The sequence below is a fragment of the Eutrema salsugineum genome, unplaced genomic scaffold (genome assembly GCF_000478725.1).
Source record: "Eutrema salsugineum unplaced genomic scaffold, Eutsalg1_0 scaffold_9, whole genome shotgun sequence".
In the NCBI taxonomy this organism is placed as follows: Eukaryota; Viridiplantae; Streptophyta; class Magnoliopsida; order Brassicales; family Brassicaceae; genus Eutrema; species Eutrema salsugineum.
In genome coordinates this window covers 3,219,825-3,241,507 of record NW_006256342.1, presented here as the reverse complement: position 1 = coordinate 3,241,507, position 21,683 = coordinate 3,219,825, and the positions used below count along the sequence as shown (strand labels likewise).

At 36.4% G+C, this 21,683-nt stretch overlaps 6 protein-coding genes across 6 annotated transcripts; 2 read left to right on the top strand and 4 right to left on the bottom strand.

The window, feature by feature from the left end:
• The first annotated feature begins 4,611 nt into the window (after positions 1 to 4,611).
• On the top strand, positions 4,612 to 6,755 carry LOC18009418 (organic cation/carnitine transporter 1). Its single transcript, XM_006390515.2, has 2 exons — positions 4,612 to 5,123; positions 5,431 to 6,755. The coding sequence occupies exons 1-2, from the start codon at positions 4,679 to 4,681 to the stop codon at positions 6,597 to 6,599; spliced, it is 1,614 nt and encodes a 537-aa protein (XP_006390577.1). The 5' UTR covers positions 4,612 to 4,678; the 3' UTR covers positions 6,600 to 6,755.
• Positions 6,756 to 6,777: 22 nt separating this feature from the next.
• LOC18009310 (nascent polypeptide-associated complex subunit beta) lies at positions 6,778 to 8,416 on the bottom strand. The gene is made up of 6 exons (XM_006390517.2): positions 8,263 to 8,416; positions 7,765 to 7,832; positions 7,528 to 7,676; positions 7,374 to 7,430; positions 7,244 to 7,282; positions 6,778 to 7,164 (listed from the first exon to the last, which is right to left on the bottom strand). Exons 2-6 carry the CDS (start codon positions 7,830 to 7,832, stop codon positions 6,974 to 6,976), a joined length of 504 nt encoding a protein of 167 aa, XP_006390579.1. The 5' UTR covers positions 8,263 to 8,416; the 3' UTR covers positions 6,778 to 6,973.
• Positions 8,417 to 8,654: 238 nt separating this feature from the next.
• LOC18009045 lies at positions 8,655 to 11,323 on the bottom strand. Its single transcript, XM_006390514.2, has 4 exons — positions 10,770 to 11,323; positions 10,423 to 10,647; positions 9,401 to 9,778; positions 8,655 to 9,314 (listed from the first exon to the last, which is right to left on the bottom strand). The coding sequence occupies exons 1-4, from the start codon at positions 11,259 to 11,261 to the stop codon at positions 8,850 to 8,852; spliced, it is 1,560 nt and encodes a 519-aa protein (XP_006390576.1). The 5' UTR covers positions 11,262 to 11,323; the 3' UTR covers positions 8,655 to 8,849.
• A 565-nt stretch (positions 11,324 to 11,888) lies between these two features.
• Positions 11,889 to 13,417, bottom strand: LOC18008965 (GDP-L-fucose synthase 1). Its single transcript, XM_006390512.2, has 2 exons — positions 13,278 to 13,417; positions 11,889 to 13,065 (listed from the first exon to the last, which is right to left on the bottom strand). Exons 1-2 carry the CDS (start codon positions 13,297 to 13,299, stop codon positions 12,101 to 12,103), a joined length of 987 nt encoding a protein of 328 aa, XP_006390574.1. The 5' UTR covers positions 13,300 to 13,417; the 3' UTR covers positions 11,889 to 12,100.
• Positions 13,418 to 17,512: 4,095 nt separating this feature from the next.
• Positions 17,513 to 18,330, bottom strand: LOC18008664 (kunitz trypsin inhibitor 1). Its single transcript, XM_006390510.2, has one exon. It carries the CDS (start codon positions 18,228 to 18,230, stop codon positions 17,622 to 17,624), a length of 609 nt encoding a protein of 202 aa, XP_006390572.1. The 5' UTR covers positions 18,231 to 18,330; the 3' UTR covers positions 17,513 to 17,621.
• Positions 18,331 to 19,621: 1,291 nt separating this feature from the next.
• LOC18009005 lies at positions 19,622 to 20,314 on the top strand. The gene has a single exon (XM_006390509.2). The coding sequence runs from the start codon at positions 19,622 to 19,624 to the stop codon at positions 20,312 to 20,314; it is 693 nt and encodes a 230-aa protein (XP_006390571.2).
• Positions 20,315 to 21,683: the final 1,369 nt, after the last annotated feature.

Sequence of the window (21,683 nt, the reverse complement as noted above, 5' to 3'; positions counted from 1 at the left end):
CAACTAATCTAACCGGTATTTACAATGTTGATAACAAATAAAAAAACTTTAAATTGCTTCTTTGTTTCATTTAGTTTATTCAGCAATATGAACAACCATTTCAGTTGTATATAAGTGAAGCAGAGAGCACGAGACGCATAGAGAGCTCTCTATTTCGTATGTGCCCAATTCGCTAACCATTTCTGAATTTGTAGCAAAGGGCTCCCTCTCCAGCTGAATTTGTATGAGAAGACGACAAGTTAACAAATCGCTTGACTCGAACAAGAAGAAGGTTTCCCGAGAAACAGAGTTTAGTCGAGCTTTGGGCCTTAAACACTTAAAAGCCCATTTAAACCTTTTTTTTAAGAACAATCGGAAAACCGGGTGCTCTCATTTACAAAACCGGTTTGAGATCAATGCCACAATTTCGATTTGGTTCACCGCTTTACCGAAATAAATTTCCTAGTGTATACCGTTATAGATTTGGCTAGGACTGGGCGCGGAGCGGATATCCTGGATTTTGAAGATATCTGTGATCCGCTCCGCTCCGTCCGGATAATCATGTTTCTGATCCATATCCGCTCCGTAACTATCCGAATATCCGTTTTCTGGATATCCGCTAAAAATTTGAATATTTGCCGGATATCCGATCCGCCCCATAAAAATATTTAAATAATAATATATTTAAAATAAAATTTTAAAAAATCAAAATTTAGCTAAAAATGACAATATTTTCTTTAAAAATATATTTTTTACTTAACTTATTAAGTTTTAATATTTATAATAATCAAATTTATAAAAAAAACTCATAAAAATTACATTTATATATAATAATTATATATTTTATATGAATTATTATCTATCTATATATACATATATATTTATATCGGAGCGGAGCGGATATCCGTCTTAATTTATTTTAGTATTTGTGATTTGTTCCGTTTTTAACGGATATTGAATTTTAGTATTTGCTTTGCTCTATAAAATTACGGATATCCGGATTTTTCGGATCGAATCGAGACAGATAACGGATCAAAGCAAATATAACGGATATTTTGCCCAGCCCTAGTTTTGGCTAAGCACGTAAATGCTTAGATGACTCGTGATCCTTTTATCACCCAATCTTATACCTGTAAATGGAATTATCTTCTTTAACCTGTATATGGAATCGAAGGCGTACAATCTAATCTAATTTTGCGGTTAGACATTGTTTAGTGAATATGCCAGTTATGAATAAAGCTCTTATGTCAAATCAAATTCCATGACGATATTAATTAAAGTTTCATTCTTTTTTTGATGAATGTTAAAATGTATTCAAACCCAGAAAATGACGCTTTCTATATCCAGATTCCTTTTGTCAAATTCTTCTTCTTTTTACTCGTTTTACTATTCCAAGATCGTTTTTCTTTACTCTTTTCACTAAAAAACTTTTATTAAAGTTTTAGACACAGTTTTATGTGTAGAATTCGGATCCAATAGGATTTTTGGTAGACTGGCATATATTAGGGCTCTATATGGAAATTAAATCTGCAGCAAAATCAGCTGAATGTAACGGATCAAATGGCATTGACACCTTTAGCTTTGGGATACAGTTGTCAAACGTTTTAATGTTTTCTACTTATGAGATTTATAGTTTTTTGTTTGTTTTATAACTTTGTAGGTTGTAATATTATAAGCTAGAGATTGTAAACCAATGGTGTTTATTTTATAGGTATAAGCTTGCCTAACTTTAATGGAGCATTTGCAGTGTTCCCACAACTCGTCATCCACTAATAATTGATCAAATACCTATTCGTAATTTTTTATTAATGTAAGAAATAATTGAAAAGAAAACAAATGAAAATGGGTTAAGTATCCATTGGATGCTCATTTGGTAATTGGTATTAGTAGTATATCGCATTTATGTCGTGTCATTACTAGTTATTCCACTAGTGATAGTGCCTTTGATCTTCCTTAATCTGGCTGATGAAAAACCGGACCAAACTCTTTTCTTTCTTATGTGAATTTGCAAGACAGTTAATGTGATGGAGTTCGTTATAACTTATAATTTAGGTTAGATGTTTTGTTATGTATATATATATTGACATTGTTCGGTCGGACTTACTCTATAATTCTAACCGCATTAAAACCTCAATGAAACTCTAGCTAAACGTTTTTACTTCTGATAATTTTATTTTTGATATAATTAGATAGAAACATCCATCATACAATCTAAATGGTCTCTCAGGAATTTGTTGTATATTTTTTTAACAATTTGCAGCCGTAGAAGTTAAAACTGTATTTTCATTATAGAAGCATATAAAACCGATTTCGCCCTATACCATATCAATCACATGGAATCTAAGTAGAATATGCCATTTAGTTTACACTTTGATTCTCAGCTGTCCACGATATATGAACGAATATCAAATTCATACGTAATTTATCACCACAGATACGAAAAAACACACCTGAAAAAGAGCTTTAGATAACGAATATTCGTCCAAAAATATATATCTTAATAACTAAAAGTTTGAGGATGATTACACTATCTTAGACGATAACACTAAACGTAATCACAAGTGTTTTAACATTTTCACCCTCATGATTAAATTACAATATTTCAAGAACAGAAAATATTACAATAGTAGGATTGAAATTCTAGAAAATATAAGTCTCAGCTAACACCATTAACACAAATAATTAATATTCACGTAAGGCAGATTCATGAACAATATATGTTGTTTTCCAGGTGGAGCCAAATAATTAGTTCAAGATTAGAATTGGAGGTTTCAACTTTCATGTGGGGAAAAAAAACATTATGTATATAGCGATCAGATTGAGCCAGGTTCTGATTATGATGATCCTTGTAATCATCACTCAAATCGTCTGAAAAGTGAAAAGGATGGAGGAAGAAATATATTCAACCTTTCTATATAATAGGGAAGATGGAATTTAGCAGAAAATGTGCAACAAAGCGAAAATTTTCTTGACAGAAAAGTAATATGTATATGACCTATATTAAAATCATGAACACGCCAACCTATCTTTCTAAAGGGATAATCCAAATTAAAAGAGAGGGTGAATGACTTTAATACCATATCACTAAAGTCGGATATATCACGGAAAATGATATTCAGGAATTTTGTGTTGTGTTGATAGATAGCTTGCAAAAAGCTTATCAGATTATGGACCTAGCTAGGTTTAGTAGAGAACAAGAAATACGTAACTCACATTCTAGAAAATAGGAAAGGGCTAATTAAGAAAGCACGATACAGATATGCATATCAAAAATCTACAGAAATATACAAAGAAATCTTAGTTCAACTAGACCCCTCACCCCCACGTAATGTCCTAATCCTACTATTTAATCCACTTTCTTCATGGGCTCTCGAGATGATCGCACCTCTTTAATAAACTAATATTTAATGATGCTATTATGCTACACACCTTTTTAATAATTGGATAGTCTAAATAAAAAAAAACTTGAGTAACTCCAGTCTCCTATAAATGTACGAACCCAATAAAATTGAGCGCTAAAAGTTTCCATTTCAAAAGAAAAATCCTAAAATAATTTTAGGGTTTCTATTTTTGAAATTTTTTTTGTAGACTTCCATTTTTCAGTTTTTTAATCAAATCTCTTTAAATTTCAAACTTGTTTTCTGAATTCGTTCACATTAATTTTAATTAATTTATTTCTATATAACGTATCTATTAAATATATAAAAACGAATCAGTTGGAAAAGTTTTTCTATTCACATTTATGGAGAATTTTGATGATTGGCTTAAATTTCTCTTTAGACAATTTACTTTTGTAAAGAGATCCAGTGTACATAAATCGCGGAACCACATATTTATATCGTTAAGAGTAAAGAGTGTGTAATCCATATGCCATACCGATACGTAACACTCAACTACTTACGGATGAATACGTTTCTTACAAAGAGTTTCTTCCAAAATTCAAACTCATTATTTTCATGTATTATTCGGCCAAAGCCCACAACAGAACCGAACTTTTTGAAAGCACGATCAAACAACTGTTTGATGAGTTTTGGAAACCCACATGCATTGTTGACACATCAAAGAGTTAATTTTGTAGTTTCTGCCATGTGTTCTCCTTATGCATCATAAATTATTTGTTTTTTTTCTTTTCTCGTCATGCATCATGTTTATTCTAACCGTAACTTTTGTCGTTTGTTATATTTGTTTTCAAAACTTTTTTATATTAGTGGGAACTAAAGAGTTTCGTCTGTTGCAAAAAGAAGAATGAGTTACATTTGTAGATAAAAAAAGATGGAAGAAAAAATACACACAAAAACAAAAAGAAAAAGAAACAAAAATATGGAGTATCTATATAAGTAGCTTTTTTAAAAACAGTTAATTAAACTCTGAAGTTATAAATGATGAGATCTTAATGAATTTACTAAACAGATTATATAGACACACAGTAAAAGTATTTTTTTTGGGTTAAAGACACAATAAAAGAAAACTTAAACTGAATTAGTATATTAGAAAATTTAATGACTCATTACCCACAATCGCGTTTGATTAGATTGTTTATTCGAGAGTGATAAATTGGATACAAAACACTTCCCCGACCATGTGTGTATATATACGGTCGCTTACTTAAGACATATATCAAACGCACAAAACAAAACTTAAAACAAGATTACTGCATCCCACCTGAAACAACAGAGAAAAATAAGAAAACACAAAAAAAATGGAACCTTCAGATCAAGAATCTCCAAAGCTCATGGAGGCATCATCAAACATATCATCAGCAGCGGAGAAAGGAGAAGCAACAAGGCAACAACAACAATCAAACAATAACAATAGGTGTGCACTCACAGTTGACGAGGTGATCGAGGAACACATAGGAGCACTTGGTTTTTCTCAGATATTGCATGCTCTTTTGGTCTCTATCGCTTGGACCTTCGATGCTCAGACCACTCTTGTATCGATTTTCTCCGACGCTCAGCCCGCTGCGAGGCTCGTAGCAACAGGGGCCATCGTGGAAGGCTCATCGCTGTGTGGTTTTTCGACTCAAGAATGGGAATGGGTCGGAGGAAAAAGCGACACTATTGTTGCTGAGTGGAATCTCATTTGTCAACATAAGTTTCTTGTTGCTCTTCCTTCCACTCTTTTCTTCATCGGATCTCTCTTCGGTACACATCTTGATATTACTTTTTACATGTTAATTCAGTTTCTAAAGTTCAGTATTTTACGGTTTGGAGAATGTTCATCGAAACAGAACCATCTTTTTTTTTTTTGTTTGGTCCGGGTTCTACTCAGTTTTGGAAAATAATTAGTGGTACCAATCAGTAATTAACCAAAATATATATATATATATATATAAAAAAAGCAGTTTGATTTCAATCTCAGTTCGGTTGTCTTAAAATCTTATTATAATCCGTTTGAAGCTCTTCACATCATTCTCATGTTCTTTTTTTTTTTTTTTTTTGTAATTCACAGGTTCGGGAGTTTATGGATATCTAGCTGACTCATGGTTTGGTCGAAAAAAGACACTATTCCTCTCTTGCCTGTTAACGTTTGTCACGGCTTTGGCCATCTCCTTTTCACCAAACGTGTGGGTTTACGCGTTCTTGCGTTTCGCAAACGGGTTTTTCAGATCAGGAATCGGGTCTTGCTGCATCGTACTAGCGACGGAGGTCGTAGGTAAAAAATGGCGAGGCCAAGTAGGGCAATACGGATTCTTCTTCTTCACGTTAGGTTTTCTATCTCTGCCACTAATGGCTTACTTGGAGAGAAATTCTTGGAGAAACCTTTACCGAATCATATCGTTTCTTCCTCTTGGATACGCACTTTTGCTCTTGCCCTTTGCCTATGAGTCCCCTCGATGGCTTCTTGTCAAAGGACGTAACAAAGAAGCCATGGTGGTCTTGAAGAAACTAGCAAGGCTCAACGGGAAACAACTTCCAGCTGATCTCAGCCTCGTGGATCCAATCCCGACGAGAGATGATCAAACTTCGTCACCGGAGAGTTTTTGGAAAACGAAATGGGCAGTGAAAAGAGTCTTAATGGTTATGATGGCTGGATTTGGCAGTGGCTTTGTTTACTACGGAATTCAACTAAACGCAGAGAATCTCAATTTCAATCTTTACCTAACCGTTGCGGTTAACGCACTGATGGAGTTTCCTGCGGTTTTCATCGGAAGTTTCCTCCTCGGTGTCATGAACAGACGTCCACTGTTCTCCAACTCATCATACCTCGCCGGAATCTCGTGCTTGCTCTGCGCGGTTCTCTCTCTCCACCGAGTGACACGTGCCATATCCGTTGCGAAATGGCTGCAGCTAGCGGTTGAGGCGTTTGGATTCATGGCGTCCTCGACGGCTTACGATGTGTTATATGTGTATTGCGTCGAGCTGTTCCCTACCAATGTTAGGAACTTTGCGGTTTCGCTTCTGCGTCAAGCGTTTATGCTAGGAGCGTCTGCAGCACCGTTGTTAGTTGCGTTGGGGAGGGATAACGCAATGATGTCGTTTCTTGTGTTTGGCGTTGCGTCTGTGCTGAGCGGCGTGGTGAGTCTCTGGCTAAGAGAAACGCGAAACGCTCCGCTTTATGAAACACTAACGCAGCAGGGAAAAGCGGAAGAGATGGGAAACGCAACTGAACACTCTTGATTGCATTCACTAACCGTGTTTGTAGTTGTTGGTAAGGAAAATTTGTCCAATAAATGGAAAAAATGTAAACATTCTTGATTTTTCCACTGTTTATGTTTATTTTGAAACAAAAATAATCTAAAACCAAGATTTGTTTCAAGAGAGACAAGAACATTAATAACTCATTTGAACAGATGGGTAAAACAAAAAGCGATCTAACCTTGATAAAAAGGAAAACTGCTGTTCGGACCAAAAAGCATCAAGTGATAATTAAAAAACAAGTCTTTCTGTTCGCAAGCATTAGAAGTGAAAACAAGAATCTGACAGTGCTCAAAAAAGGTCGAGCGACAAACATTTATGCGATGACCTCTTACTTCTTTTTTTTTTTGGTTTTTCTAAGCAGCAGCAGCTTTGGGCTGAGCAGCCTCTTCAGCGACAGGAGTCTCGAAAGTCTCTCCTACTACGAGATCTGGGACATCCTCATCATCATCCTCCTCTTGGATAGTTGCTGGGACATCACCTGCACCTGGAGTCTGTTTCTGGAATTGCTCTGCTAGCTTCTTCAGGTTGTCCAAGTTATCTGGTCCTGACATCATCAAAGCCAAAAGAGATGTTAATTTTAGGGATTATTGGATCAATAAGGGTAACAAGTAAATGGTGCATACCAAGTTGGCTGATAATCTGAGGAAGTATGTCTTGCAATTCTGCAGGAAAATTCACATTTCAGATTGAAATACGCATAAACCGATAACAAGAGTATTGAATCATCTATGGTGTAGATACAACAACACTTACTTTTCGTCTGTGGAGTACCGCTCACAACCCATGTGTTAGCAGCAATCGAAGCTTGAACTGTAACAGCAAAACACAATGATCATTAATAACAACGAAGTTTTGCTAAATCACCGAAATTCAGAAGATTTATAGAGCCACAAGTTTGAAAATTTACCCTTGGGGTTAATGAACTGAATCACGACATCATCCTTAAAGATGTTAACTTCTTCAATGGCGGGGATTGAATTCACTCCAACTCTCTTAAGAGTGCTCTGGAGCCTCTTGTCATCGGTTGTGGTAGTCTTGTGAACAGCCTTCTTCTTTCTGCAATGAGATCAAAAAAAAGTTTAAAAGAACATAACATGGCTAATGCTAATACTGCAAAATAGAGAAGAACAAAGACTTTGTTTACCTTCTTACTGTCCCCTTTCCGCCCGTGCGGACAGTGTTAGCCATCTTCATCAACTTTTCCCTATTCATCTGTATTTCAAAATCACACAAACCTAAAACCATTAAGCCCAGAATGTATCTACCAAGTTTGAAGGAATGCATAAATCTACTACTCTTCACTGAATCAATTAGGTGTATGCAAATAACTAATCCTATTCTAAGCTACGATTAGAACACCGAGCACCACCAAGAAGAACAAAGCTTAACCTAAATTTCGATCTTTTCAATCGATTAGGCCTCCCTTCCTCGAATAAACAGACAGTAGTATTAACATTTAGGCAAGTTTTTGAAAAGAGGAAAATAATCAGTGAAAAATACACTATCTCGAATCCACGAAGAAACCATATAAATCGAATGAAATAGGTCTTAACCACTTCAGCCAAATAAAAACAGAAACTATGGAAACAACCGATATTCTCGAAATGAAATGGAGGAAGAACGATAGTTGAAGTGGCTTTACCTTGATATTCGATTTCTAGGGTTCTTCCTTCGTCGAAGGGTATAAGAAGATAAGAAAAGAGATAGAGAGAGAGGAGAGAGATCCAAGCGGCGGAAGAGGTTTTGCCCTTTAAGTAAATGCGATGCCTCCTGTAACACGAATACAATTATTACATAATCACCATCTAACGGTCAATATCACACGTTCCTATTAAAACTCTCGCTCTCTACCGTTCGATATTACTTTAATCACCGATATTTTATTTCGGACCATGGGCCTATATCTTTGGCCCATTTCAGATTCTCTGTAAAATGCTTACGTTCTTGGCAACACTCACTGAACATTTAACACATTCAGTTTTGCTATGTAATCAAGAAGCAAAATTTTACGTAATCAAGAAGCAAAAGTTTAACAATGAAGTTTGATTTTTATGTAATTTTGTAGTTCATCAAAAAGAAATCTAAGAAGAAGAATAAATGTATTGTCCCAAAACTTCTGCAAAATCGAGGGATTTTCAATGCAGGACATCTCTAAAGTAACAGACACACTTTAGTTCCTTTTTGCTATCGCATTTTATCAAGACATTGTCTTTCTTTAATCGTCGTCCATCAAGCTTGGAACTCGAGGAAGAGCTTAAGCTTCTGCAGTAACATCTCGTTTGTTCCATAAGGCGGTTTCTTGCTTCCGATCCAATCTCTACCAAGAATCCCGGTTTTGTCACTGTTGAGCATCTCATCGCGGAATGTAGACAGAATCTGGTATATCGATATCCTCAAAACATCTGTAGCTGCATACGCATAGGAGTAGAGTGCCCCACTTCTCCTTTTGATCGGTTTAACATCTTTTCTGACCATACTCGAGGTAGCCCATTTGATACTAGCAGGTCCCATCAGTTGTTGAGGCGATTGCAGATTAGTCTTCTTTCCCATAAACGTTTCAACAGCTAACAAAAGAGATAGAAGCGTTGAGACAACATCGGCGTTCCCACCAGAGAGTTGTGCTACTCCAAGCCTGTCTTCCTTGTGAGAGATTGAAGTCAGGGATGCAGTTGTTTGAGCACACCATGCATATAGCTGGAAATAGCAATCAGTTCTTGGTTTAAGCTACCAGAAGAAATCATCACTGAGAAAAGAGCAGAAAATTCTAAACTGCGCTTTACCTGGAAAGACTTGAGTGATTCACCAAATTTAGGATCGATATATGACTCGGGTGGCTGCTGGAGTGGTGTCTGATAGCCTTTTTCAGTGAAGGTGTGGTCTAGCCCAGAAGATAACTTGGAGGCAAGCTCTTCTAAAGGCCTCAAGCATAGAGTGATTACTCTTTTGTAAGTCTCGCTGGACTCCTCGAAGAAGGCAGCACGACGCCATGTGTCGACATTATTCTGAGACACCATGTAGAGATCAAGGTATGCAAGAGATTGCTCGAGGGAACCCGGAGTACTCCCTTCTAATGCAGCAAGAAGGGGCTCGCTTGGATTCGTTTCTGCTGCAGCAGATCCTTTTGGAGGAGCAAACGCAAACCGTTTTGTATGCAGAACCTGGAAAAGAAAATGACAATCGTATCAAGCCTCTTTTATGTGTAAAAAAACCTGGAAAACTAGGTAAAGCTTATGGTTCCCTTGATACAGTGAGAAGTAACACACAGACAAAAGCTCACAGATGATCCTCCAAAATGTCTAGTCAGGAATAATTAAGCTATCAAGGAAAAGTAATCAATTCAATGAATGATTTCCTTGTCTCCCTCACCAATGTTCAAAGAGGAAAAGGCACGCATCTATGCTTATCGAAACAAATATCCATAACTTTTCTTACACACATCTAGAGACACAAAAGAACAGGCAGCAAGTGTTTGGCCTCGACATGGGCTTCCAAAACAGAAATTTTTTAGCAAAGAAATCGCGAAGAATATCAATTCAACATTTGTCGGCATCGCAAACACATCTAACATGCGGTTCCTTTTTAGATATTACTCAGTTGAGATTTGCATCACTCGAGTAATAGTGAGTTCCAAACTCTTCTGCAATCTGACATGTTACCTCGACTAAGTTCACTTAAAAGTTACACGGTTCTTGACATACTACTATACACTACGCCCCCAATCTGAATGGTTATATCACCAACAAATTACATCTTTCGATATAACAAAAGGAATACGCAGATCAACAAAGCCAATTCAGCTAACCTGATGTATGTGGTGAGTCACTTCCCAAGAGAGAATCAGACAGAAACTGCCGGCATAAGATATGACCTGCTCACCCAAGAATCTCGATACGGACACAAGCCCACCCGACCAGTCTAGCAGAAACAGTAGCATTATCGTTGACAGAACATACAGCACACCTGATAGCTTCAGAGCTTGTGTTAAAGCTGAGGGGAGACCAATCTTGAAGCTGAAGAAGGGTGGACGCTGATTGAAACCACAAGCAAGAATCAGCGAATATATAGATAGAAACTGATGAAATATATCAACGAATCAAGAAGCAGAAAAAAAAACAAAAACGTATCCGCAATAAGTCCGTATTATTAAACCTGAATGATGGGAAACTCCAACACCCATCGCTGCTTGAGGACGAAAAGCACGGCGTAAAGCAATCCAGTCACAAATCCTCTAAACCCTATTCTTCCACTCGCTCCAAAAGAGTCACTGGACAAACAAAACACAGCCGCCGAACAGAATCCAGCGAGGGAAGTGGCGGAGACGAAAAGCGCGACGCGCAAGGATATGCGAGCGCGGCGGCGGAACTCCGGATCCGAGAGGTGACGGAGAAGACCGATAGCGAACTGGAGAGGGGAGAGAGGAGAATCTGGAGTCGGAGAAGAGAGGAGAGCGAGTGAGACGGAGAAGAGAAGCTGTGAGGCTTGGAAGACGAGGAAAGTGAACAAAAAGGAGATGATTGAAGTGGTGGAGAAGAGGAAAAGGTTGAAGAAGATGAAGATAGCCGATGAAGGTATTGATTGCCAGATAAGAAAGGCTGCGAAACGGTGGCTCACTACCGTCTCCGGCAACAGAGGAGAAGGCATGTCGCCGGCGAAAATTTACCCCTTTCTATTTAGATTATTAATTTTTTTTTTTTTTAAATGAGTTTCGTGTCCGAACAAGAGGCAGTGAAGTGAGTGACCGACGCGAACGTTTTTAGGGGTTAAGGCTCTTTTCTTATGTCTGCGTTGAATCGCGGAGCGTTTTGTTCACGCTATAGCTATTGAGAGCCCATTGGGCTGAGATTCATTATCAGTAATCTCTCTATAGTAACCAAACTACTAAGATATTTTGAGCTGTTCTAGGGCTTTGATTGATTGGTAATTTTGCGGAAATTACGGAATAGTGGAAAAAATCTTGCAGAATAAATTAATCTACTTATAAATCGCTTTTCTGCAGAATGATTTTTCATTTATATTTTTGTTAAACGAAAACGCAGTCTGTGTTTTTTTGTGTATTTTCTCTTTTTACAGATTTTTGTTGATTGGCAAAAAACTTGCGGAATCGTGTTTTAACACAATTCCGCCAGTTACCAATCAGAGCCATAATGTTTTCGATCATTTTGTGAGTAGATTCTTGGGTTAAAACATTACATCTCACAAAGATTCCGCCGGTTACATCTCACATTACTTATGAGTCCGCTGGTATCTATTCGGATCATTTATCTGTCATTTTTTGTTATTACATCTCACAAAATTTGATATTGTATACCTTTATAAAAGAAAATTGAATAATACAAGAAATGTTGCATCAACATGTTCATCTCGGACAATGTAGTTCCTCAGGGCTCTCTCAGGGACAAGAAAACAACACAAGGCAGACAAAAGCAATTCTTAAATCTCAAAGATAGATAAATCACATTGTTATGTATGAGAGAAGCATATTACTTATTGGCAGCACAAACATTCTCCAAGTACCAATCATAAGTTTGGCGAAGGCCATCTCTGAGTGAAACCTTGGGTGTCCAACCCAAAGATGCGAGCTTTGAGCTATCCATCAGTTTTCTCGGCGTCCCATCTGGCTTAGTGCAATCCCATCCAAGCTTACCTTCAAAACCCACGACCTCTTTCACCAACTCAGCCAACTCTTTGATCGTCACTTCTTGACCACTTCCTATGTTAACATGCTCCAAACCGCTGTATCGATCCATCAAGAAAACACAAGCATCAGCCAAATCATCAACGTGCAAGAACTCCCTCAACGGACTTCCTGTTCCCCACACCACAACTTCCTCTGCTCCATACACTTTAGCCTCATGGAACCTCCTCATGAGAGCAGGAAGCACGTGCGAATTCTCCGGGTGGAAATTGTCGTTAGGACCGTATAGATTAGTGGGCATTCCAGAGATCGCATCCCATCCATGCTGGATCCGATAAGCCTGACAAGTCTTAATCCCAGCGATCTTAGCAATAGCGTACCACTCGTTAGTTGGTTCAAGAGGTGCGGTTAGCAAAGCGGACTCAGGGATTGGCTGAGGAGCAAACTTGGGGTAAATGCAGGAGGATCCAAGGAAGAGGAGCTTCTTCACACCGTGCTCATAAGCAGAGTGAATCACATTGGTCTGGATCTGGAGATTGACACCGATGAAATCAGCAGGATAAGTGTTGTTGGCGTGAATCCCACCGACTTTTGCTGCAGCTAGGATCACGTAAACTGGCTTCTCTTTAGCAAAGAAGGATTCAACATCGGCTTGACGAGTGAGATCAAGCTCGGCGTGTGTTCGAAGGACGAGATTGGTGAAACCCAATTGCTGGAGCTTGCGGACTATGGCAGATCCAACCAAGCCGCGATGACCAGCGACGAAGATTTTGGCTGATTTGTCAGACATGGACGAACCTGACGACATCTCTGCATATAAATTAAAAACGCTGCGAATTAAAAGACTAGGGTTTTGGGGGGTTTTTTCTCTAATCACTATCCAAGAGAGATCCAGAATCGGCCATACATTTTTAGTTCCAGAACATTCCGTCGCAGATTCCATACAAAATGTCGACATAGGGAAGATTCAATTCAGATTAATTGAGAAAGCGATACAAAACAAAAAACAAAAAGGGACTTACCAGAGCCGATCGCTTCCGCCATTTTCCGAGTCTTTGTAGTTCAAAGCTCCAAGAGACCACAAAAAAGGGTAGAAGAATCTGAGAGATGGCGAGAGACGAATTTGGTCAGCAAGTTATTCCTTAAATCGTAGGAAATTGAATTCCCGGATATCTCAAACTGTTGACTTTTTACCAAGGTAACGTAATTTCTATTTTGTATGAGGCTCGAGTGATCCAAAATTCTAAATCATGTAAGCCCATAACAAGCCCATCTATATGAATAGCCAAACCGAAAATACTTATCCAGAGCCTATTTTAAGTTATCACCTACTATAATTCAATAATAGAAAATTCGTGCATTTTTTCCTCTGAATTTATAAAACTACGGTTGATGATTTTAATTTACGTTTGTGTTTTTCATTATTTTATATGTTATTTCTTAGTTTAATAGTTGTTTTTATATATTTGCATTGTGTTAACGTACAATGTTTGTGTTTAGTTATTCATCATATTTGTATTTTCATAGTTTGTTATTTTCATATTTCGTTCTCTTTCCTCATCTTTAACGTTTTTGTTTTTGTATTTTTCAAAATTTCGTTTTCTGTTCTTCTTTCCTTTGTTCTTTGTCTTTTTTATTTTTCATTTTGTTTTCATCATCTTGGACTTCAACTTCTTCTTCTTTTTCTGATTTTTTTCTTATCTTTTATTTTACTTAGTTAGTAAATGTATTTTTCTTTTTATATTTCATCTTCATATGCATCTTTTTCTCTATATTTGATTTTTTATCTTATTTTTTATTCCTTTTCATCATTTTTAACTGTTTTAGTTCATCGTCATTTTCTCTAACATTTTTTTCTAGTTTACAATTTTATTCAATTATTAATATTTAATTATCATTTTTTATTTATATTTAAATTCTTTGTATTTAATTCAATTTGTATTAAATATACTAATGATAAATATAAATATACATACATATAAATATATATTTTAAATAATTTAATGTTAAAATTTAGAAATTTGCTAATGTAAATACTTTAGATGGAGAGAAAACTCTCCTATTATATAATAAATTATCTTATATACTACGTTTTATTCGTAGCAATCGTTGAGCACAACAATTCAATTATAAGGGTCAACTGTTTTGGTTCAGATTAGTTGATTTTAGCATCACATCGAGAATAACTTTTTTTCTTTTTAACGTCAAAAATTGACATTTAGCAAAGATGATCAGATGAATAGTGAATTATTGATAAAAAAAAAAAAAAAAAAAAAAACAGAGAAGGTCTTTTATTCGATATGTAATTTTAGCGACCACATAGAGGTTTTATTATAAATCAAATTAAGCGAAGACTAATAAGAGTCTTGTCCTCTCACATAGTCTTGGAAGGAATCTCAGTCACATTAGCTTTTTTGAACATAACCAAGAACGGGTCACCACTGTTAAGGCAAGAACGAAGTAAAACGTATGATTCATGGTTTTGTTAGTTTTCGTGAGGATTCGAATGTTTGTTGGGCGAAGAAAAGATGAGTTTGATCTGTTGATGTAATACTTATAAACAAAGACACTAGTATAGCCAATGGTGACACGGATGAGGCGGCTTTGATGGCTAGTGGTTTTGTATTGTGAACTATAAACTCTCAATATTATAAGGAATTCGATGTTGATGGACACATGCCCATTTGATAATAATGAAAATTTTCATTTTATTGAGATACTAATCAAAGGTGACATAAAACACAACAACATAAAAAGGAAATTTAAGATAGAAAACAGAAAGAAAGAGTTGTTTGTGTTGCACAAAAAAGAAAATGACTGTTTATGTTTAGTTCGAAATCCGTAAACATAATGTATTTAGAAGACATGCTCTTCGGTAATGGTTATCTGGTAGATCTTTTTGACCATGTTGTTTTGCTGGTACGTTGTGTTTCATTGCATCATAGCTTATATATCTTTGTTTTGCTGGTGTGTTATGATTCATTGCATTATAGCTTATATATCTTGCTGCTTGAAGAATCCTACGGCTCACATCCCAACTTGATCCCATATTCCTAATTGTTTCTTTTCCACCGCCGATGCAGTTCCCACCAAACCGGTCACATTTTACATGTCGAGATTGGACCAACGCTGGAAATAAAGCTGCCGAGATGATTACGACGATGATCAAGATCTTCATACATTTCATCATCGAGAATCGAGTGGATTTAAAATGGAGAGTGATTGATTCGATTATCGATTAGGGCTTTAAGGGTTTGTAATTTAACAGCTGGTTTATCTACATATTTATAAAGGTCCATTTTTTGTAGGTTCATTGTTCTATGAAACATATTCAAATCTTATTCCATGGTTCTTCGAATATTTGACCTATTAATATTGGTTTTTTTCTTTTTGAGTGAAAATCTGGTCTTCTTACACTGATTACCTGTACTTGCTTTGATCAACGGAATAAATGTTGAAAATGAGTCAATACACATAATTTAACTGGTCAAAAATCTAATGATGCTTTCTATATTTGCATATACATTGATGGTTCAACAAAACTAAAGGGAATGTATTTAACAAAACTGAGGGGATGTATTGTAACATTAACTTTTAATTATTTGGAGAAATTTCAGAATTGGAAGAGAATTAACAAATTTGTTGGTAAATTGATAGAACATTTTATTAGGTTGTAGGGTGTTTTTGTGTGACATATGAAATTATTGCAATGTTAATATTTTTAAGGTACCAACACAAGCTAATATATAACGAAAGTTATTTCCGAGTCTTCGTAGTTCAAAGCTCCAAGAGAACAAAAAAAGGTACAAGAATCTGTGAGATGGCGAGACGAATTTGGTCAGCAAGTTCTTTCTTAAATCGTAGGAAATTGAATTCCCCGATATCTCAAGTTCTCAACTGTTGACTTTTTTTACTAAGGTAACTTACATTTTATTTTGTATGAGGCTCGAGTTATCCAAATCGTGTAGGCCCATAAAAGCCCATCTATATGAATAGCCAACCGAAAATACTTATCGGAAGCCTTTTTAAGTTAACAAACCCACAGAGAATTTGTTGTTCAATAATAGAAATTTCGTGCATTTTTAGGGAGATTGCAAAGTCTTGATTGACACTTTAAGGGGAATGACTTCTGATACAAGCATCGAAAACATCAATGCAGACATCCTTTCATGGGCTACTAAGTTTGAAGAATTAATGTGTTTACTTCCCTGTTCAAAAACTCTGCCGCCTAGCCTAGTCGGCTGTCTAGGCGTTAGGTGATAGGTGACCACCTCGATTAGGTGCTAGGCGGCGGTTCTAGGCGGTTCTCCGATTTTTCACCGCCTAAAACTGTTTAGGACCACCTAAAACTACCTAAAACCGCATAAACCGCTTAAAACCGCTTAAGTCCGATTAAAAAACAAAATTGTCGCCTAATTTTTAAAAATCAACCCAAAAAATCTTTAAAATTTTGAAATTTGCCCAATTTTACTAATAAAATTTCCATATTTTTTCTGAAATCGGCATAAAATCAACCTTATTATTTTTCTTTCCTAATTAAAAACGACATCACATCCAATACTTAATCAATTAACTATTTTGACGACGTAATTTCTAATTAACAATTTCAATTATACTAAATTACAATGAAATCAAATCAAAATCAAATATAAGTGAGTTTAAGTTCTAAAATCATCTAAAAATATTAATATAAATAATTAAAAATTAAATATAATATAAATTAATTAAAAAATTAATCACTGATTAATCAACGATGAATCACCAATTTTCGACCTAGGCTCTAGTCGGAGCCCGTCCGCCCACCTACCGCCTAGCGATTTTTTGAGCACTGGTTTACTTACATGTACTTCGATCCTGTAATTCATCGTATATTAGCCAGAATTGGCCTGTCAAATCGTAGTTTTTTTCCACCGGATTGGCTAAAACCATATTTGTGTCATGAATGTATTTTTCTTTGACAAAAAAAAATCATGACTATATTTCTTCTATTTAATATAAAGTAGTTTGCTGAAATAAAAAATTCATGCATTTTTTTCCTCTGAATTTATAAAATTGTCTTCTATACTACGTTTTATTCGTACCTAGCAATCGTTGACCACAATTATCCGATTATAACGGTCAACTGATTTGGTTAAGACTAGTTGATTTTGGAATCACACCGATAATAACTCCTTTTTTTTTCCAACGTCAAAGATTGATATTTAGCAAAGATAAACTCGTGGTCAGGTGAATATTATTAAGCTATTGAGAAAAGAAACAGAGAAGAGGTCTTTTTATTCGATATGTAATTTATAGGGAATACAGAGAAAACACACCGAGAGGTTTTATCATAAATCAAAGCGAAGACTAATAAGAGTCTTGTCCTCTTACATAGTCTTGGAAGGAATCTCAGTCACATTAGCTTTCTTGAACATAACCAAGAACGGTTCATCGCTTAAAGCCAAACGCCTAACGCCGGTTTCATCAACGAATATCCCGACATCGCTGCATTTTGGACCGCCAGATTCGCAAGTCCGAGGGCAGAACCTAAACTTGTAAGCATCATCTCCAGATTTCTCGATCGTGAAGAAACTCTTGAAAGAATCTTGTGGACCAGCCACCACGAAGTACTGCTTCCTCTCGTCGTCGAACTCACCGACTCGCCAGTACGTTGACTGGATGCAGATCGTGGCTGCAACGTCCGTCTCGATGTTAAGCCTCGCTGATTCGGGAACGAACGCAACTTTGAGACTCCAGTTTGAGAATTTTACCGGGATACCGTCATCGACCTCGGAAGATTCTTGCACGATGTCGAGAGGACATGGCTGGCCACCGCGTCCGCCTAGACTCAGGCCGCCACCTTGGCCGCGGATGACGGGGAGAACGTAGTAACTGCCGTCGAACATGGAGTCGCCGTCGATGTCGAGAACCGCACCATATGCGTTTGCGGCCAAAACCGCGGTTAAGGCAAGAACGAAGTAAAACGTATGATTCATGGTTTTGGTAGTTTTTGTGATTATTCGAATGTTTGTTGGATGAAGAAGAGATGAGTTTGATCTGTTGATGTAATACTTATTTATAAACAAACACACTAGTAGAGCCAATGGTGACTGGATGAGGCGGCTTTGATGGCTAGTGTAGGTTTTGGCTTGTCAACTATAAACTCTCAATATTTATATGGAATTTTATGTATACTAAACATTGAAAAGATGATCATATCTTCCTATATTCTACAAACACGCTTCATTCATTTCTTTAATTATTTATGTTTGTTTTGGTCAAGCCTCAAATTTTTAGTTTTTGAATTTTTCCTTAAGGTATGAAATTGTAATTTCATATTATAGAGTAGTATTGATTAGGTATGGTTTTCGTTTTATCCGTTCCTAGCAGCTTATGTCTACATTTTCTTAAAAACGTTTTAAGTTTTTTTTTGTTAAAGTAAAAAAATAAAAGGGTTTCGTTTCGATCATTTTACTTTAATATCGGTTCCGTTTTTTCTATATACAGAAGATTTTCAAAGAACCGAAACTAAGATTTATTTATAGTTTTTGGGTGTCTATTTCAGTTCAATTTGACTAAACCAACCAAAATGAACACGTAACAGAAATTACTAACAGTATTTTGATCCTGATCCATACATGTCAATGTCATTTTGTTTGTCTTTCTCTTGGCTAGTATAATTATAAACAATTTCATTGTCATGCCATTTTTGTTCAGTTTATTATGAGTATATATGTAAGGATAACAAAAGAAACAAAATAAAATCAAGCAGATGGCTATATGTATGCAGTATGCTTCAAGAATCAAGAGTAGTGGTAAATTTTCTATATTACTATTCCGTAACGTGATCTAAATAAGAATGTCTTTTTTATTAGGGTAACCCACAGACAGTAATAAATTAGCTAGCCTAGAACCAATTATTTTCACTACCATGAACATGACTAAGGGCTTGATTGATAGTGCATATTCATGGGTGTAATGCTTTATAATAAGTCAATTATGTTTAAGTCAAAGGCAAGAAAGAGAGTATTATTTTGGGTTTCTAAGAGCATCAGCAACGGTGATACTTAGCCCATTTTGCATCGATGCTTAGCCACAAAAAAAAATGAAAAAAGTAATTAAAAAGAAGAAGCGATGCTTATTTAAGAGCCATAAGCATCAATCCCAAAATCAATTGCTCCATTGCTGATGCTCTAAATGCTTGATACTTCAATGCTCTTTAATAGAGCTTTTTGAAAGCATAAAGCCTAAAGGCTTTTTAAATCTAAAAAGGTAATATTACCCTTAATTTTTTGATTATATTTTTTTTTTATATGTCACTAAAAATTAACTACAAATTTATAATCTTATCATAACCTAACCCTGATTTTTGTTAGGTTTAAAGAGGATGTTGATGCACGAGAATTACAAAGCGCAGCCTGAGTACGTGAAAGCTAAGACGGCTGTGTGGTGGGACATCAACACCTGTCCGATTCCACATGGTTATGATGCTCGTCGTGTCCGCCCGAGTATAGAATCGGCGTTGAAGAATCTAGGATACTATGGTCCTGTCGACATCAGAGTCATTGGCTACCTAGAAGACACCCCTGAACACGTCCTGCGAGTGCTCTCTTCCACAGGGATCTATGTTAAACACGGTCGCGCAAACGGGATCCTTTTTTACTCGTTGATGTCATGGCAAGAGCGTAATCCACCTCCGGCTTCAATGATGCTAATATCCGATAAAGTGGAAGATATTTCTTTGGCTCTTTGCCTTCGACAGCAACGGATTAGTGGATACAACCTTCTTTGTGTATATAAATGTGATCCTGAGTATGTTTCAATTTTGTACAACACTGGGGAGTGGCTCTGGGAAAGCTTACTAGCGACTGGTGATGAAAACATCGATGATGATAAACCCGCGGAGACAAGAATACAGTCGACGTTTATTTTGCCCGAAGAGCATTTGTTTTATTGCTCAACATGCTGCTTTCCTACCTGTAGTGATCTAAACCTCAAATCTACGCTCCTATCTCAGCTCAAGAACACCGAGTCAACATTAGAAAGAAAAACTAAAAGCAACGACACAAGATTTTGTTAACCCAGAGTTCACTTCCTTGAGGATAGCTACTCTCTGGGGCTCGACGGCACGAGCAAGAATCAATCCACTAGAGAACAAGATCGATACAAGAGATTTACACTTAGATCACGAAGAACAATCCTCTTCGATCTCTCTTTCTCTCTCAACCTTATCATCTAATGTCTATATTCTCTTACTGTAACAGACTAATCTTATCTTCCAATATATATATGAAAGACCTTGGTTCAACTTGATCAAACCAGATCCAATAACCTTCCTGGTTATCTCCAATCTTCTCTTGAACCTATTAAGCTTATAACCAAATACCGGTTTAGCTCAATTAACCATAGCGTTGATATAACCTTCAACTTACACTACCCAAAGCCTTGAAATTTTCACCACGCATCTCTCGGTAAAAGAACATGAAAGTGAAGTAAGGTTCCTCTCTGCTTGTATCATCTATTACATTTTTTCATTGTCCAACTATTTGAGTCAACATTTATGACCACCCCAATGTTTTTGTTATCTTGTTCCACTCAAGCAGCAGACGGCCCTTGACAAGTCTAGGATTCAGTACAAACAATCACATGCAAGTTTTCACATCTCAATACCTTCTCTTCTTAATAAAAAGAATGAAATTGACTTTGGTTGATGCTAAAGCATTTTTTGAAGACAAAATGTTGCAACTCGTTGAATTCTGTTTTTAAAAATGCTTCATCATCTTGATTTTTCCACATGCCGTGTTCTGTTCTCATGTCTCCAAATACTCATGTTTTTTTTTTTTTTTGGGTCGAACCAAATACTCATGTTTTATATGCATCTTTTGCAGGTAGAAAAAAATCCTCCCAAGAGCAAACGTTCGAAGAAGCGAGCTCGACGTGCCAGGCGTGCCGCCGCTCGACAAGTCCCAAGCCTGTAAGAGAGGGAATTGCACAAGTCATCACTCCTGGAAACCTCTCTCGTTCCATGAATTTTTTCGCCAAAATAATCGTTTCATCACAAGATGACTCGTTTGAAGTTTTTTCTTTTTTCGTTTTGGTTTGCTTTTAAAAACGACGAAAGATTCCGTGGCCTCGATCGATATTCTCAAGTTTTTTTATATTATATGCCGATTAGATCGTAACCTAACCCTAAAATTTCACCTTGTAGAACAAAACATCCTCTCTAAATAGAAAACAGCTTTTGATTCATCTCTGTATGAACCTAGATATAATTTTGTAATTTTATATCTAACTGTTCATAGCTTTACCAATCATATATCATCAAAATAATATGTAATATTTCCACTCTTGAGATTTCCGTTGAGTTCCTTTATGCTGACTCATAATCTCCACAAAAGGTAACCCTTGTATAGCGCAGATTAATAACTGCAGCAAGTAATGCTTCAACT